Below are 17,660 nucleotides of genomic sequence, written 5' to 3'. Positions count from 1 at the left end.
CTGTTTCCCTTTGACTCACAGGAGCCTCTCCACCCAGGGTGCCCCTCCTCTGAGAGCGCGTCTCCCCATGTCACGCGGAGCGCCTCCCTGAGCCGGGGCCTCACTCAGCGGAGACCCCTGCCAGCCACCCCTGCAGAGCAGCCGCTCCAGAGACCTGGGGAGCCCCCAGCGCCTTTGCTGTGCACACATACTTCCTGGCACAAAAGGGATTCGAAAAGGTGTTTGTGTTGATGTGACACACTCACATCTGCACACTGGCGTGTGCACACGCGTGCAAGCACACTTGGGGCAGGTGTGCGCCTCGGCTCCCCCACGGGCACACAGTGTGCACTCTTCACACCCACGCGGGCACACTCCCCAGCACTCAGCCACGCCCCTGGCGGACATGCACACGTGGCCCCGTGCACGCCCAGCATTCAGAGGCATGCTGACCCCCCCAAGTTGCTGAGCCACGGAGGAGCAGCTCTCTGCTCCCGAGGTCAGGGCCCAGGGTGGCCTGCGCAGCGTCCCCCCCGACGGCGCCCTTGGCCGGGACCTGTGTCCGAGGGAGGCGACGTGCTGTGCCCACCCACCCTGAGGGCTCCAGGCCGTCCCCCTGTGTCTCCTCATCCGGCTGCAGGGCCAGGCTCCATGCATGTGGTCTCCCCAGACCTCTGGGTGGGAGCGGAGCTTCCACCACCCTCTGTGCGCGGCACCCGTGGCCCTGCCGTCCAGGATGCCGGGGGTCTGGCCTCTCAGCCCATCACGTGTGCTGCGTCTGCCTCGCCTCCCTCACCCGCGAGGCCCCAGGACACGCGGTCAGTGGCCCCCTGACATTCGGGTCCCTTCACTGTCTGGAGCACAGCCTCCCCAGGGGTGTTTTAAGAGAGCACGGCTCTAAGTTCTCTCCTCTGGTTCTGATTCCGGGGCAGACAGCACAGCCTCTCGGCCCGGGACCCAGGAGGTGTGGAGGTGAAGCAGCCGCAGGGGGCCAGCCTGAGCGGTGGCGGGGGGCCTGGGAGGGTGGTGGCTCCTGGGCCAGCAGTGTGAGCATCAACACACAGAAGTCCCCTCGTGGCGCAGCAGAAACGAATCCGACTGGGAACCGTGAGGTTGCGGGCTCGATCCCTGGCCTCGCTCTGTGGGTTAAGGATCCGGCGCTGCCCCCAGCTGTGGTGTAGGTTGCAGACGCGTCTCAGATCCCGCGTGGCTGTGGCTCTGGCGTAGGTTGGCGGCTACAGCTCTGATTAGACCCCTAGCCTGGGAATCTCCATATGCCACAGGTGCGGCCCTAAAAAAACAAAAGATAAAAACAAAAACAAAAACAAAACACCCCTGCCCCCCAGCCCCTGACAGTGGGTCATGGGGCGGTGGCCCAGCAGGAACCCAGGAAGGGAGGGTCCAGCGCAGAGCAGCCAAACGGGCTGAAGTCCAATGTACCCAGCCAATGTCCTCTTCTTGTTGAAAGTGGCACAGCCGTGTGACCTCTGTGCATTTCAAATCTAATACTGCAAGTTTCAGCTGAGTGCACGCGCATCTCGTGTGGAGCCTGGGCCCGACGTCGCCTAGAGCTGGGGAAACGCAATTGCTCAGACACAGGTAAGGACAGTCAGTTTGTCCCTGGTGGCCCAACAGGCTGTGCCTTCGGCTCCAGGGAACCGGTTCCTTCAGGGCAGCAAGGCCCGTTTGCATAAGATGCGCTTGGCGTTTTTAACGGGAGAAGAACATGAAATTGTGCAGGTGTTTGTGGATTCTTCATTTGGCTGAATACAAACTCCAAGTGCAGGTAACAGAGCGCGGCCTTGGAGTAAGTGCTGCCCCCACCCCCATCAGGCTGGTCCCGTGGGGACAGGTGGGCAGTGCTGACCGGTCCCCTAGGCTGCTGGGGTCCACACCCTCCAATTCCAGGTCCCTGCACTGGGTTGGGCGTGAATGCTAGTGCCCACAGAGTGGGGGGAGGGCCCAGTGTGACCGCACCTCACCTCCAGGCTGGAGGGTGTTACCTGCCCTCAGCTAGCTTCCAGGAACCTTGAGCGGGAAGGGTGGGGAAGCTGGGCCCAGGGCCTGCCTCTCTGAGTCTCGGTTTCCTCGACTGTGAAATGGAGCTGCCCGTGCCTGCTCCCAGGACCCCAAGAGCCCACAGGACGAGGCCACCCATGTCTACAGGCGTGGCCGTCGAGGGCCCTGCAGAGGGCTCTCCATCAGGAAGGGCCAGAGGCGCTGGGAGGCTGTGGGTGGGGGGGCTCCACACTCCCCTTGGTCATCACGCACCTCCTTCCTCTCGGTGTCTGTGAGGAGGTGAGGGGGCTTGGGGTGTGTGGGGACCCTGGCCTTGGCTCTGACTCGCGCCGTCTCCCACCTTCCAGAACCACCCCCCCGACGGCAACACCCACGTCAGCTGCCAATGACCTTGAGCCTTCCAGACAAACGGCTGGCAAACTGGGTGTGGTCAGACCCCTGAGTTCAAATCCACCAAAACGAGGGCTTCACGAGGCCTTGGGAGCTGAGACGCCTCTGGCCAGGGCCTGGCACTTAGGAGCCGTGACAGGCCAGGCTGGCTGCCAGCTTATCAGGATGGCCCTCTGGCTGGGCCCTGGCTGCAGCGGGGCTCGTGAATGACGAGCCCTCACCCCCAGGGTAACCCTGCATGCGCAGCACGAACTTGTCATGTCTGTGCACAGAGGCGGGCCGTGGACGGGGGATGAAAGTGCCCCCAGCCCGCTCCCCAAGCCCCCACCCCTCCTGGCCGGTCTGCACCCGAGACACTGCAGCAGTCGTCATGCCCCCAGGGCAGACGTCCCCTGTAACTGCTGCTTGTGGGGCTCAGCCTGACCAGCATGTGCCTGGAACCCTTCCTCCCAAGACCCCGCCGTCAAGCGTCTTTTGTGGACCGAGTCTCCCCTGAACTTGATCCAGGTGGAGCCCGGGCCTCAGACATGCGACTGTTCCAAGTCCGGTCACCAGCGCAAAGCCTCTGTGTCTCTTCTGGTGGGATGTTCTGCTCCCACTCCTGCAGCCCCCAGACTCCCAGGCAGGTGGCTTAGGGGCTGGAAGAGCAGACAGGGCTCTTCCGGTGCATCCCCCCCGCCACCAGCCACACTGGCCTTCAGTCCGTCCTGCTGGCCCCACCCCGACCCCTAACCCGCCCCGACTCCACCCCCACCGAGGATGCCCCGTCAAGGCGAAGGCAGTTGATGCACCCCCCCCCCACCCCGGTTACCCGCCACCCTGCATGTCATCGAGGGAGGTTTGGGACTCTGCCTGGTCAGGCTGCTGGACAGCCTGTGCTCTGCTTCATAACTGCACCCCAGCACCCAGCACGGGCCTGTGGATGTTGGTTGAATGACGGAATAAACAGCCCCCAGAACTGCTCCATAAAAGGGAGGAATTTGAAGAGAAACGTCGTCTTTGCTCTGCTGCCCTGGGGAAGGGCCAGCGGCCGGCAGGTCCAGGAGGCCAGTTCAGCGGGCCTCATGTCCCATGGCACCAACTCCGACGGCGGATGGAGGCCTCTCTGGGGAGGCATGGGTTTCCTAGACCCCAGGGGTCAGGAGTGGCTCCGTTTTCGCGCACAGACCTGTCCTGGGGCTCCATCCCCGGCCCCTGGGAGGCCAGTGTGGGCGGGTCCTCCACGCTGCCCTCCCCTCACCCCTGCAGCCCCCAGCTGCTCTGAGCTGAACCAGCCCAAGCGAGGCCACCCTCCGTCCTGCACAGGCCCGATGCCGCTTGGCGGGGCGGCAGCTTGCGCCCCACGAGCACCGTTTGTGTGGGTCTCCGCGGCACTCCCACACGCAGCCCCGACTTTGCTAATGGAAACCTGGTGATCCGTAGCGCGAGTGGCAGACATCTGCTCGGGGTAACGTGCTGATGATGTACGATGGGTGATCAATCAGCGGATTTGCAAGAAAGGCATACAGGATTTAATTATAATTGCGTTGGGCAGGTGTGCGTGGTGGAGGCGACATTTGAATAGGTCAGACCAGCCCTCGCCCCACTGTGTTGTTTGGGATTAAATGCCATTCACTCGGAGGGCTGGGAGCCTTTCTGAAGTCTCAGGGTATCACACGCTGGCAAATTGAAAATGTCCCTTTGCTTTTACAAACATGATTGATATCCTTTGCAAAACAAATGCAACACCTCACAGTACACGCGTCTCACCGCCGGGTGCCGCTTCTTGCTCCGGCCGCCGTGGGCGTTTGCCCAGGAACATGGCAGGGAGGCACTGCTGACTCCGACCGCCTGGTTCCCAGGCCTCGTCCCAGCTCCAAGGCCGACACATCCAGATTTTCCTACTCAGGGCAAAGGGCCTTTCTGTCTCCATGAGCCTTATCATCAGAACGAAACTCTAGAAGAGAACTCGAAAGATAAAATGAAACTTTACTTGCTCGGGTGGAGCAGAAAAATCTATCTTCAGATATGCTGTCTGCCTTGTACTTACGTATAGAACCTCGTTCACCATCTGAGTTACCTGGTATCATTTAAAATGATGCTTTCAGCACTACCGACAAAGGGGTAGAAGTAACAGGACAAACAGAGCACACACCCACGAGGCACACACACACACAAATGCACACGCATGCACACACGCACGCACCTGCATGCACATGGCCTCAGCACAGAGGGAGCTGTGTGTTGCGATGCTGATGCCTACATCCTGGGTCTGGGCCTGCTGTGCTGCAGGTCCTAGATCTGTAAATGGGATGAAGGGAACAGGGCCGGGGTGCTGGCTGGTGGACAGCTGGCATCAGGGGCTCAGCACCCTGCCTGGCCGGCCGTGAGAGCCCATGGGCTCTGGCTGCTTCCCCAGCAAAGAGTTCTGGCTGTGGGTTTTGCAAAGGCATGCTGAACTCCGTGTTACAGCCCTGGTCCTGTCCTATTGGTAGAGGCTGCTGCCGGCGGCCCGGCTGGGCTGAGTGGGCACAGCACCACCAATGCCCATCTCTGCAGTCAGGGCCAAGCACCGCACATGAGTTGGAAGGAACAGCCACCTCCCTCCTCCTTGAAACAATGAAAGGAACACGTGGGGTTCTATTTACAGGGTGGGTGAAGGAAGGAAGGCTGTGATTTAATGAAATGCCCAGCCTTCTGAGTCAGAAATGAAGCCCAATGCAAGCATGTCTTGTGCATGATTCAGGCTGCCCCCCTGCCCTCCGCTACCGCCAGCCCCAGGTTCTCAGAGTCCGATAAAGCAGGACTGCATAATTCCCAGTCGAGACAGCCAGCCTCCTCGGGTGTGTTTTTGCTGTTTACAAAATTAGCCAATCATTGTCACCTAGTGAATCAGATTAGGTGTAATCCATACTAATGTTCAAATTAAGTCATGGAAAGCAATTAACTCTGCAAAAATGGGCTGGTGAAAAATGATAAGGTTGGTCAAATAGTTTCACTGTGCATAATTGTGTTTTTTTAAATGCCCGTCTCTACGCAGTAATTAAATCATTTACATTTCAAGTGCAGTGCACCCACCTCTGATGCTTGTGATTGTGCAATTCCTAATTGTACACCTCACAGCGTAGCAGGAATTTATCAGCTGTCTGCCGTGGAATGTCTGCTTTCTCAGGGAACCAGCTGGATGGAACGTGCCCCAAGAGAGCTTACTCCCTGCTCAGAAGAATTAGGAAAAGAGGGCGTCGCCGCCCCCCCCCCACCCCGGTCCCAACTTTGGACCTTCCCCCCTCCCCCCAACCCCCACCCCGTTTCTTCCTTCCTTCTTTTCTGGATAAAAAAGTGCACGGAACTTTTTAAACAACCATCAATAAATAATCATCTGCCCACAACACGAGATGCATGTATCACTTCCAGTCACATCATCCAGAACAGGGACAGAGGCAAAACCCTTGCGCCTCATTCTGGGGGTCAGTTAATAGCTGCCCTGATGGCACTTGGTTGTGTCCAGCTCTAGGGAAGATGCCCACAGTTCCCTGACTGGACACAGTTTGCTGGCAGGTTCTGCGGGCAGTGGTTCATGAAGCACACTCTCCAAAGTTACCTTGACGCTAAATGAACCTGACCCTGAACCTGAGTTCTTAAGCAGGGTCACTTGGCGAATCTAGAGCCAACTCTTAGGTCAACAGGACCCTGGTGGGTTTTCTTTCTGAAGGGATCGAGCCACGGCACTGAAATGATCGCTTTTCACCAGATCACCTTCCTTCTCTCCACCCCGGCGGCTGCTTTCAGCATTGAGCATGAGTCTGGAAGTTTGTAGGATGTGGCGAAGCCCCAGGTCTCGGCTGGAGGTGGGGCTGAAATCACCAGGAAGACCCCAGGCTGCCTGGGTGCCAGCCCGGGGCGGGGGTCAGCCTCCACCGCTCACATGGGCCACAGGTGGAGGTTCATGGGCTGGGCCTCCCGCCGAGGGCATCTGCCCTCCTGCGCACAGGGCGCCTTGAGCCCGGGAAAGGGGTCCGGGGCCGAGAGGATGTAGTCGATGCTGAACTTGATGTCTCTGTGCTCTTCCCTCCCCAGCGCCGCGGGGCTGGCCGGGCTGGTGGGGGTCGGGGGCTTGGGGCGGGGCGCCGGGGACGTCCCCGCGCCGGCTGGCTCAGGGGGACCCGGGGGCATCTCCGCGGCGGCCGCGCGCGCCCCCCGGGTCCCCTCGCGCTTGGGGCCGCGCCGCCGCCGCCGCCGGCGGTAGTTGCCGTTCTCGAAGAGATCTAGCAGCGACTCGCAGCCGCCGGCGAACGTCCAGTAGTTGCCTTTGCCCTTCTCGTGGCCCTCTGTCCGCGGCACCTGTGCGAGCAAGGGACCCGGCGCTGGGGCGGCTCCCGGTGCGCCCCGCCCTGCCCGCCGGCTCACTTAGGGCCACTTTGGGCGCCAAGTGAGCCCCGGACGGCCCCAGAAATGATGCGCTCCCGGCCTGGAGGTGGGGGCGGCGCTCGGTGAGCAGGCGGAGGCAGCCCAGTTTGCTAAGAAGGAACTTCCCAGCAACGGCACCGCTGCTGCAAAATACCACCCCCCACCCGCAGTCAGGGATGACTTGGTCCAGGTGTCACCAGGCCTGGAACCCTCAGGGGCAGCTCCGGGGGCGGGAGGGGCTCACCTTGACGAAGCAGCTGTTGAGGGACAGGTTATGGCGGATGGAGTTCTGCCAGGCACGCTGGTTGGCACGGTAATAGGGGAACTTGCGCATGATGAAGTCGTAGATGCCCGACAGGGTCACCCTACCCGCCGGGCTCTGTTGAATGGCCATGGCGATCAGCGCGATGTAGCTGCAAACAGGGGCGCTCAGGCCACGCGGGTGGGGAGGAGGGAGCCCCAGAGCACGTCTGGAGTCTCCCCCGCCAGCCCTTCCAGCGCCCGGGCCACTGCAGGGGGCATCTGCTCTGCTCTCCCTTCCCACGAGGCGCCTGGGCGTGCTGGAGGTGGAGAGCCGGGAGGGCTTGTTTGGGGTAGGACCCCTGGAGCCCCGCCCCGCGCCCCCGCACTGTGTAGATGCCGGAAACTCTGCCTTGAACCCGGGCTCCTCGGGGAGGCCGGAGAAGCTTCCTGGCTACCCCCAAATGTGTGGACGAGAAGAAAGTCCTCCCTCGTCCCAGGCAAGTCCTGGGCCCCTGGCGCAGGAAGGTTGCTGTCCCCCGCGCCCTGGCCCGGCCCCACGGTCACCTGTACGCTGGCCGCGTGAGCCGCTTCTCCTCGTCAGAGCTGCCCGCCGGGTAGTCGTCCGCGTCATAATTGAAGCAATTGTAGGGATACTGCGAACTGTCAAACATCTTGGCGCCTGCAGGGCCACCGCTGCTGCCGCCTCCTCCGCGCCGCCCGCCGGCCCTCCAGGTCTGTGCGGACCAGCGGCGCCTGCACTGCCGCCGGAGTGAGCCCCTCTGCCGCCAGAGCGGCTCTTCGCCAGAACTGGGAACCTGGGCTCCTGGGGTCTCCCCGCCCGCCCCCACCCGGGCCTCTCGCGTCCAATCCCGGCGCGGGGGAGGCCCCAGTCACCGGTAAAGCCGCCGAAGGGAGCGGAGCTGGTTCTCAGTGACCCTCTGACCAGGAAGGAGGAGGGAGCCGCGTGCTGGGTGGTCCAAGAGAGGAGGGAGGAGGGGACCACCGCCGCCCACTCGCCGCCGTGTCCGCCTCCCCCTGGCCCCAGACGCCAGAGCAGATCTGGCTAGGTCCCCTGACCCAGAGCTAAGGTTACTAGCAGGCTCCTCCCGGCTGCGCCCCGAGTGCACCCGGGGACGGGTGGGCTTCTGGGTCTCCAGAGCGAACTCCTGGGCTGCCAGAGGGAGCCAGGAGCAGGGCCACCGGGAGGAACGGGACAGTCTCCCCTTCTGCCCCCAGGCTCTGCACCTCCACCTTCAGCCCCAGAGCTGCGGGGGTCCCGGCTGTGTCGGAGTCCTGCCAGAGACACAGGGTCCAGCCTCTCCTCCCCAGGCATGTCTCCACTGCACTGGCTCTCACGGCCCCGAAGCGCGCCTCCTCCGAGGCCATCACTCACTGCGTGCACTTGATGCCTTAAAATAAGGACGTTGATCCCTTGTCAGATTATGGTTTACAAATAAAAACCGCACTGCTACTTCCGGCCAGCCTTCCAAATCTCGGCAAACACTTCTGGTGGCCAGCCCAAGCCCAGACCTGGCGGGGAGGGGATTTCAGGTCAGCCAGCCCAGAGCTCCTCCCAGGAAAGCCGTCTCCTGGGGGCCAGGCTGAGCCTGGCGCCACCGGCACCTTCCATACTGCATGTGTGCTGACCCATCCTCAGGAGACCGTCCCTTCCCTATAAAGGTCACACACCAGCCCCATGGAGGAGCGGGGCAGGGGGTGGGGGGGTGCTTCCAGGAGCTCACGGAAAACACCAAAGTCAAAGTAGCAGGACCGGGAGGCCGTGCCTTTCCTCCTAGCTGCAGGAGGAGCACCTGCGTTTGGGGTGGGAACTTGGCCCCAAACCCCACAAAGCACTTTGCGACACCCCTGGTGTGACTCTGCAGTCACCTGCGTGTCGTGTTTGGGTCCACGCATGCGTGAGGATGCGCGGCGGCCACGAGGGACGTTTTCCCGGCCCGTTGTGCACGTGGCTCTGGCCCTGGGTTCTGAGTGCACATGAGCTCAGTCCAGCAGCAGCCCCTCGAAGGCCGCTCGCCCGAGGCACAGCGCTCACAGGCAGGGACATCCCTGTGCCTCTGTTGCTGGGGAACCAGCTGCCACAGCCTTGGTGGTTTATCTTCCTCTCACTCGCCCTCTCCAGTCAGAGAGTAAAAACACCAGAACCCTCAACTTCACAGCAAGGAACCCCAAAATCTGCACAGTCATGGCTTTTCCGAACCTGTCAGAGAACTAAGGATGCTGGGCACCAACTCAGACCCAGGGAAACAGGCCCCTCTGCAGACCTCTCTGGACACAGGGGAGGAGAGTGGGAGCAGGCCATGGTCTGACAAGGCCTCCTGGGGCCAGGCCTGTGGCGCGGAATTGGAGGGCTCCCTCCCGGAGCGGCACTGAATCCACCCAGGGAAGGTGAGAGCTGTTGGCCCCTCGCCCCAGAGGGGCTGTGGGTCCTCAGACCAGGTCTGGGGGCGGGGAGGAGCTTCTGAGGCATGCAAGAAGGTGCCTTAAAGTTATTCTCTTGTCTGGAGTTCCCGTCGTGGCGCTGTGGTTAATGAATCCGACTAGGAACCATAAGGTCGCGGGTTCGATCCCTGGCCTTGCTCAGAGGGTTAAGGATCCGGCGTTGCCCTGAACTGTGGTGTAGGTTGCAGACTCAGCTCGGATCCTGCATTGCTGTGGCTGTGGTGTAGGCCAGCGGCTGCAGCTCCGATTAGACTAGCCTGGGAACCTCCATATGCCGCAGGTGCGGCCCAAAAAAAGACAAAAAGACCGAAAAAAAAGTTGTTCCCTTGTCTAACTGAATGGAAAACGAAGCCTGGCTGGTTAGAAAGCCTTCCAAACGTGTATTGGTTTTTTCAGGTTTGGAAACGTGTGCTTGACTTACTGCTGGAAATAACTTATTAATTAACTTGGGGCCAGATTTTCTTAAAAATGCCATTAATGATGGCAGCATCAGCAGCAATCTCAGGCCAGCGGAGGTCTAAGATTTTTTTTTTACATTTGGCAGGACAATCCCGTGAGTCAGGCCTACTGTTTACTCCGCTTTACGGGGGCAGAGACGGCAACCAGCTCACCCCGCTAGTGTGAGGCAGGATGTGAACCCAGGTCCTTCAGGGAAGGATGTGACTACAGTTGCAGGGTGGGAGGCTGGGCTTCGGCCTGGGGGCACCACAGAGATGGTGCCTCTAGAAGCTTCTGAAAGGCCAGAGCGCTTTGACCCACCAGGTGAATTCCACACTCTCCTTTGGGGTTGAAATCCATCGGTGTTTTCAACAGTCACTGGAGAACGACCCACGGACTCGGGAGGTATTTTTGGAGTTCCAGGCATTGTGCCGGGTCCTGGACAATGAGGGGCAAGGCCAGTAGTCCCCTGCCTGGGCTCTAAGACCAGCCTGGAAGCCAGTGGGGCCACTCTGATCCCCGGACACTGAAAGGACAGGCTGTCTGGGTGGGGGCCCGGGTGGCCAGCCTGGCTGAGGAACCCATCTGCCAGGCAGCTGGAGTCTTGGATTCCAGCCCTGAGGACCTAGAGGGCTCGGAGGCCAGACTCTGGCCATCTCTGCCCTGGGCAGTCTGGTCTTGCTTTTCTCAAGTTCTCCACTAGATGGTGCAAAGGGACCAGATGTGGGCCGGGTCCCCAGGACTGTGGCCGCAGGACACATCCGGCTGAGTGTAGCTGGGGCAGCTGTGACCTGGAGCAGGAACGGGACAGAGCAGAGGCCTTGGGCGGGGCTCGCTGAGTGGAGCACCCAGCAGCCTCACGGGGCCACTGGGTGAGGCCCTGGAGTGCACCCTACGGACCCCACCCCCGAGGGCCCCTGAGCAGCCTCTCCCCACTTTCCATTAAAGCTGCGAGGCCAGGAGCTGCCCGTCCCTGTTGGGGTGGGTGGACACGGTTCCCAGCCCTGGGCCAGCCCACAAACCCCAGCTCTGAGCAGAGGGAGAAAGGCCCTGTGAGCACGCAGGGCCCCCACGGGGCTTGGAGCTCCCCTGACACAGCCGACAGCCGTCAACACCATCCACCAGCCAAGGCTTCTGAGCGTCTCTGATCACCTGCTGCCATCACGGTCCCTCTGGGTGGGGGACAGTGACTCAGGGGAGTTTTCCATGGGGATGGGACAGGGCCCTGTGGGGAGGGTGGGCGGAATAGGCAGCCTACCCCTTGGGAAAGCAGACTTGGCCGAGGAGCTGGATCGGAAACCTTCTCCTCGCTGTGTTCAAGACTCCCTCCGCCTGCCCTCGCCCCCCACCCCCCGCAGCTGTCCCCCTCTCAGGGGTCTGGCAAATCTGGGTCCCCAATGCCAGGCACTGCTGCATTAATTCAGGAAAGTCCCTTCACCTGGGCCTCAGGGTAGACAGTGCTAAATGGGCATATAGTGGGATTCAGCTTCCTACCCACAGAGCCATGGCCAGGAGCAGGCAGGACAGGGCAGGAGGGCCCCGGGCTCTGGGTGCAGGCCCTGCCCCTCCTCTCCTGTCCTGCAGCTTTGTTTGCATTTTGAATCTGTATCAAAGGAATAGATGAATGCAGGTTTGTTTGCTTGTTTGTTTGTTTTGCCTTTTTAGAGTCGCAGGTGTAACACGTGGAGGTTCCCAGGCGAAGGGCTGAACTGGAGCTGCAGCTGCCGGCCTACACCACAGCTCGCAGCAACGCCAGATCCCTGACCCACTGAGCGAGGCCAGGGGTTGAGCCCGCATCCTCATGGACACTAGTCAGGTTCGTTTCCGGAGCCACAACGGGAACTCCTAGATGACCAGTTTTAAAAGTCTTAAATAACCTTACAGGTCGGATCGTGGGAAAGGCCCCGCCCACCTCGCCCCGTGCCCGAAGCAAAGACCCAGAGACATCACTTTCTGTACGTCTCCTTGGGTGTGTTGCTTTTGTCCTGTCTTTGCCCTACCGCTGTACTTCTAAATGACAGGTTTTAAAGTGTGACAAGATACCTACCAACCTTCTACACAGAAGGACTTGGGTCCCCAGCCCCTCCCAGTTTCCCCTCGCTGACAGCGCGCACTGTTGGGCCTGAGAACCTCGTCATGGCTGGGCCAGAGTCCCTGGCTGCGTGGCCGTCACCTGGACGGATGTGTCCTTGTCCTCAAGGCTGCCCTTCAGCCTCTTCCACGGAAGGAGCAGTTCCTCTCGGTCCTCCTGGGGACTGTCCCCCTTCCCGTTTTCCTTTTCTTGTCTTCTTCCTGGTCCCACAGCCCCGCGCTGTTCTCAGGACTCGGGCTGTGTGCATAGCCCTGTTGCTGTGTACCTGCTCCAGCCTCACCTCCCGGCTTCCAGGGGGGCGGCCCCCTGTTGAAGGGACTGCCCGCCAGCATCCCAGCTGTTGCCCCAGTTCTGGAGCCCCTGGGGCCGCTTCCTGTGGGCCGAGGGACCGAGAGCCTGTTCTCCCTGCCTGGCATGGCTCAGTCTCCACGGAAGCCCCTCCCAGCAAGGCCTCGACCTTTGCACCCCCTCCTGCCTCTGGCTTTGCATCAGCCAATTTCAGCAAGAATCCTGTTAATGCAGGTTGATGAGAGATTTCCGGTCTGCCTGCACCAAGAAGGCTGGTTTAGCCAGAAGATCCAGGTCGGGGTTTTCCAGCCCCGACCACACCTGCTCCTTAGCGGTAAGTCCCCACCTTCCGGGCGGTGTCGGGAGCCCGGTTCTGCACGGAGGCCTCCTGTCCCTGTGCAGTGGTGCTGAACGAACCTCCACGGCTTGAATGTGCCTTTTTCGTATGAGGATTATTTGGCTGTTTTGAGAAACAAGAGGAGAACCTGCCCTTTTCGGAGGGATGGTCACGTGTATAGGAGACCTCGCTCCGTAAGCGGCTCCGCTCAGCTTCCGGAGGGGCTGAGTCTGAATCACGAGACACCCAAGGGGAGAAGCACAGGCTTCAACCCACATAAGCCCCACACCGCACCCTCGGTTCCGCTCTTCCTGGTCGCCCCATAACTGGCCTCCCCACACCCTTCCTTTGTCTTTAGCTCCGTGTCAGGAACGGGGACAAAGACCAAACACGCGTTTCTTATCGTCCCCTAGCTGCAGGTTCAGAACACTGCAGACCACGTGGCTGAAACAGCAGGCACTTCTCTCTGTCCTTGTTCTTGAGGCTGGAAGCCAAGATCAAGTTTCCAGCAGGGCCGTCTGGTGAGACGTTCCAGGCTTGCAGAAAGCCTCTGTGTGCACGGGGTGATCTGAAGGGAAACAGGCCAGAGAACCCCTAATAAAAGGCCGAGATGCTGTGATTCCTCTGCGGCTGGAACCCCAAGGTTCAGGAGCGCCCTTAGCAGGCAGGCTTCCTCCAGGCCCCACCCCCCCACCCCACCCCGCCACTGGCTCACACGCAGGAGGTGGTCGGCAACCCAGAACCCCCCCGCCCCAGCAAGACTCCCCTGACCTGGGCTTCAGGCACCGTGGGCAGCAGTGGGGGAGCTTGTGGCTGGAAGGCTGGGTCTCTCAGACCTTTGGCTCAGCCCCCCATCGTCCCCGTGCCTGGTCCAGGCATCGCTGTCCTGACTCTTGTGTAAACACGGGTGCCCACGTGGTGCCAGGCTTGTGGAGACTCTGGGGCCAGCCCATGGCTTCAGGGATTTGCACTCAGCTCCCCAGAGCAGCCAGGAGTGGGCCAGGCCTCCCTGCAGGCCACATGCCAGGCTAGGGCCCTCCACTCCGGGTGCCTGGCCAAGCCCGGTTCTAGGATTGGCTTTTGGGAGGGCGGGCTGGCAGGCAGCTGAGGACCAGGGAGTGAGGGACCCAGACCCCACGAGGCCCCCAGCACACACTTGCTGAATCTTTATTGCACTTGTACACATTGCAAACTACTCCACGGAAACGCTGCGAAGGTAACCAGCTGCCCGGCCACGAGACAGAGCCTCGCACGCGCACGGGCTTCTGAAGCGAGTCAGAAGGGGCCGCGAGGAGGCTGGGCGGCCAGGGAATGACTGGTCCTTCGATCACCCGAGACCTATGCGGTATTCCTCCGTCGCCAAGAGTCTGCGACACGTCCTCGGGAGTCTCCCGCAGCCCCAGGTGACTCTCGGCCCGGGGATGGGGGAGTTTTGCCATAAGTTCGGTCAGAGTGCGAGCCCTTCGCAGGAGCACATGGCCGCGGGCAGGGTGCGCCCGCATGGGGTCTGCCAGGTGGTCCGGGGCCATAGAGCCGTCTCTACGTTTATACATTTACACCAGGTATAAATACAAAATAGTAAAGAAAGGCTTCCTTTCCATACAAAAGGGTGGGTGGCCTGCAGCCAGGCCGCCTCTGTCCGTGGGCGCAGGCCGCTCCCGCAGCCCGCGTGGTCTGGAAAGCGAAGAAAGCGAGGCCCGGGCGGCCCGTCTGCTCCTGCGTGCGCCCGTGTCCCTCAGTGGCTGGCCTGGCCGCGGCTCGCGGTCACTACCTCCCGGTGGAGGCTCTGTGCTCGGGGCCCATGTCATCCTCCACGACGCTGGGCAGCCCGTCCTTCTCCACGCAGTCTCTGACCGCCTGTAGCACCACACGCAGCCGCCGGTCCAGTGCCTCCAGGTGTGGCTGGTACAGCACGGGGGCCACGCGGTCCGTGAGCAGGGACTCGGCCATCAGCAGGCTCAGCTTGTACTCCTCCTTGGCCAGGAGCTGCAGCCGCAGGTACGTGGACTTCCTGATCCTGCACAGAGAGCGCCATCAGGCCCCCAGCAGACAGGGCCAGGCCGACGCTGGGGTGACCCCTGGGGCCTGGCAAGCTGTCCCTCCCACTGTGGAAGGAGGGGCTGGGAGCCCCATGGAGGGGGCAGAGGGCAGGCCTGGGCCTCAGGGCCTTCCTCTGCAAGGTGGGCTGGGGCGGTGACCAGGAGCTGGGTCCTGGGAGGGGCACTGGGTGCTGCTGGGGACGGGGATGGGAGGGGGGCCTGGTCTGTGGCAGTGACAGGGCGGGGCCCAGGGCTGGGCCCGAGGGAAGGAGCAGGGCCGTACCTGCAGCACTGCTGTAGAGGCACCAGGATGGAAAGCTCGTCGTGGGAATATTTTCCAAACCTGCAGGAAGAGGAGCAGAGCTGTGGAGGCCACGTGCAGGGGGACAGTGCAAGGCCTGGGACAAGGAAGGCACCTGAAAGCAGCCTGACATTCTGGCCCCTGGACTGAGCAGAAGTTCCAAGGTGTAGGGTCCTGGGCAGGCCGAGTGGAGAAGGCTCGAGGGCGGGTCAGCCTAGCGCCTGGCTACAGCAGCGTCTCTATAGCCAGGAAGAGTGACGCACACACATAGCTGGCCAGAGGCCCAGAGCTGACGCCCTGAGGGATCCGAGGACCTGCAGCCCCGAATGTTTGGCGTGGTGGGTCCCCGCCCACACCTGCTCCTGGCCTCAGTCTCCCAGCTTACAGGTGCACGGGGGCGTTCACACCCCATCAGAAGCCTGGCGGGACCCTGCGTCACACAGGGGGACGGTGCCATCCCTCCGCTGGGCACCCGCTCCCCTGGGTCTGGGCGGGGGCCCGGCCGGCCCTTCGCTGCATCTGGTGGGCAGGTCCAGGGCTCACCCTCTTCCGTTGTCCAAGTGGATGATGAACGTTTCGTTCCCAAACTTCTCGAACGTCTCGTAGTGATGGCGGTCCATGTTCCCTGCAGGGATAAGCGTGCCAGGAGCCTGCGTGGGGCTCAGGGCCCCTCCCTCCCCGTCTGGCCTCCGAGCCGGAACACCCGGTCCAAGCAGGACCGGAGCCGGGGCCGCGCCCGGTGGCGGGGTCAGTGCTGGGCGTGGCCAGGGCGGGCGGGCGGGCGGGCCGGACGTACCCATGAGGAAGTCAAAGATGGTCATGTCCATGACGGCCAGGATGCGGTGGCTGCTGTCGTAGGGGGGCGTCTGCTTCACCTCCTCGCAGTAGTCGGGGTCCACCTCCCACCTGCGGGGGGCCGGCGTGAGGCGGGCGGGCTCCTCTGCGGGACCCGGAGCCCCAGAGCAGCCTCCGGGGTGGGTCAGCACAGCGCGTTCTCGGGCAGCATGGGGGAGCGGGTGCAGGAAGGGTGTCGCCTCGGGACAAAGCGTCTGCAGGGGACCCCCACCAGCAGCATCTGAGGCAGCATTAGTGGGAGCACGGGGCTGGGGGGCGACCCCGTGTGTGGAGGTCATGGCTAAGAAACAGGGCCTGGCCCCACACTCGCAGGGACGTCTCCGAGGCTGGCAGGACGAGGGTCTCTCTTGCAAGAAGGTGCATCCACAAACGGCCCCGCCACCCCTCACACCGCGAGGCGGTGACCAGCCCCGAGCCTGTTCTCTGCTTGAGGTCTGGCAGACCCCGGGGAGTCAGGACCCCGAATCCCCAGCCCTCGGGCCCCCACTCACTCTGCCTTCTTGCGCTTGTGGTATGAGCGTCGCCAGGGGTTCCGCCAGGTCTTCCTCTTGGCCAGAGACAAGTCTGGCAGGAAGGCCGCCAGCGAGCCCTCGATCTGGTCCGGCTTCCCGCACAGGGCGTGCTCCGTGGAGCAGTAGTAGGAGCACTCCCCGTAGAAGCAGATGTTGTTGGCTGAGGGCGAGACATGCAGCGAGGGGAAAGCTCGAGCAGCGCCCCTGGCCTGGGCCAGCATGTCCCCCGTCCCTCCACGGGCGCCCCTCACCCACACTCTCACGCTTGGACCTCAGCCGCCTGCTCCAACCCCAAGGCACAGGCCAAGGGCCACACAGCTCGGCTCCGGAGTTAGAGGTCAGATCTGAACCCACACTCGATCTTTTCATTTTTTTATGGCTGCAGCCATGGCATATGGAAGTTTCTGGGCCAGGGACTGAATCAGAGCCACAGCTGCAGCAACGCAGCATCCCTAACCCACTGAGCCAGGCTGGGGATCGAACCCTCGCCTCCCCAGCAACCCAAGCCACTGCAGTCAGATTCTCAACCCATTGCGCCACAGGGGGAGCTCCCTTCCCACTCGTTCTTGTCACCCTCAAATTTCAGGGACCGGAGTCTGGGGAGATTCTGGAGTTGACGTTTAAGGGCCATTCAGTGGCTTGAAAGAGGCCCCACACCAAGAAAAAAGCGAGCAAACTCAGCATGGCGGAAATGCCTGCACATTGTAATCCGATAAGGATCCAGTATTTGCACGTGTGGGAAGTCGTATGAGTGAATAATAAAAAGAATAACCCAATTAATACGTGGGCAAAGGAGTTCAAGAGATAGTTCTCCAGAAAAAGTGCAGAAAGGACCACCAAGGCCATGCTTAGCACCACAGTCGTTAGGGAAACGCAAAATCAAATACGAAATTTCTCACCTACTAGGATTTTTTTGTTTTTTTTTTGTTTTTTTTTTTTTTTGCTTTTTAGGGCCGCACCTGCGGCATATGGAGATGTGGAGGTTCCCGGGCTAGGGGTCAAATTAGAGCTGTAGCTACCGGCCTACACCACAGCCACAGCCACATCAGATCTGAGCCACGCCTGCGACCTACACCACAGCTCACGGCGACGGCGGATCCTTAATCCACTGAGCGAGGCTAGGGTTCGAACCCGCAGCCTCGTGGTTCCTAGTCGGATTCCTTTCTGCTGCGCCATGAGGGGAACGCCCTCACCTGCTAGGATAGTTTTGATCAAAAGAACAGATAATAACCAGTGTGGCCGCGGGTGTGGAGAAATCGGATCCCTAGCACAGCAATAGCGGGCATGTCAAATGGTGCAGCTGCTGCGAAAAACAGAACGT

At 61.4% G+C, this 17,660-nt stretch overlaps 2 protein-coding genes across 2 annotated transcripts in view; both read right to left on the bottom strand.

The window, feature by feature from the left end:
• Window positions 1-5,699: 5,699 nt before the first annotated feature.
• On the bottom strand, window positions 5,700-7,731 carry FOXL3 (forkhead box L3). Its single transcript, XM_047779107.1, has 3 exons — window positions 7,582-7,731; window positions 7,019-7,187; window positions 5,700-6,708 (listed from the first exon to the last, which is right to left on the bottom strand). The coding sequence occupies exons 1-3, from the start codon at window positions 7,686-7,688 to the stop codon at window positions 6,289-6,291; spliced, it is 696 nt and encodes a 231-aa protein (XP_047635063.1). The 5' UTR covers window positions 7,689-7,731; the 3' UTR covers window positions 5,700-6,288.
• Window positions 7,732-13,783: 6,052 nt separating this feature from the next.
• FAM20C (FAM20C golgi associated secretory pathway kinase) overlaps window positions 13,784-17,660 on the bottom strand; it is a 36,299-nt gene continuing 32,422 nt past the window's right edge. Inside the window, exons 6-10 of the mRNA XM_047779347.1 lie at window positions 16,319-16,499; window positions 15,769-15,878; window positions 15,516-15,597; window positions 14,955-15,014; window positions 13,784-14,649 (exon numbers count right to left, since the gene is read on the bottom strand). Of these exons, the coding sequence (XP_047635303.1) occupies window positions 14,400-14,649; window positions 14,955-15,014; window positions 15,516-15,597; window positions 15,769-15,878; window positions 16,319-16,499 (683 nt within the window). The 3' untranslated portion in view covers window positions 13,784-14,399. The remainder of the gene's footprint in view (window positions 14,650-14,954; window positions 15,015-15,515; window positions 15,598-15,768; window positions 15,879-16,318; window positions 16,500-17,660) is intronic.

The sequence above is a fragment of the Phacochoerus africanus genome, chromosome 5 (genome assembly GCF_016906955.1).
Source record: "Phacochoerus africanus isolate WHEZ1 chromosome 5, ROS_Pafr_v1, whole genome shotgun sequence".
Taxonomy (NCBI): Eukaryota; Metazoa; Chordata; class Mammalia; order Artiodactyla; family Suidae; genus Phacochoerus; species Phacochoerus africanus.
The sequence above is the reverse complement of the archived record's forward strand: the minus strand, read 5'-3'. Positions and strand labels throughout refer to the sequence as shown.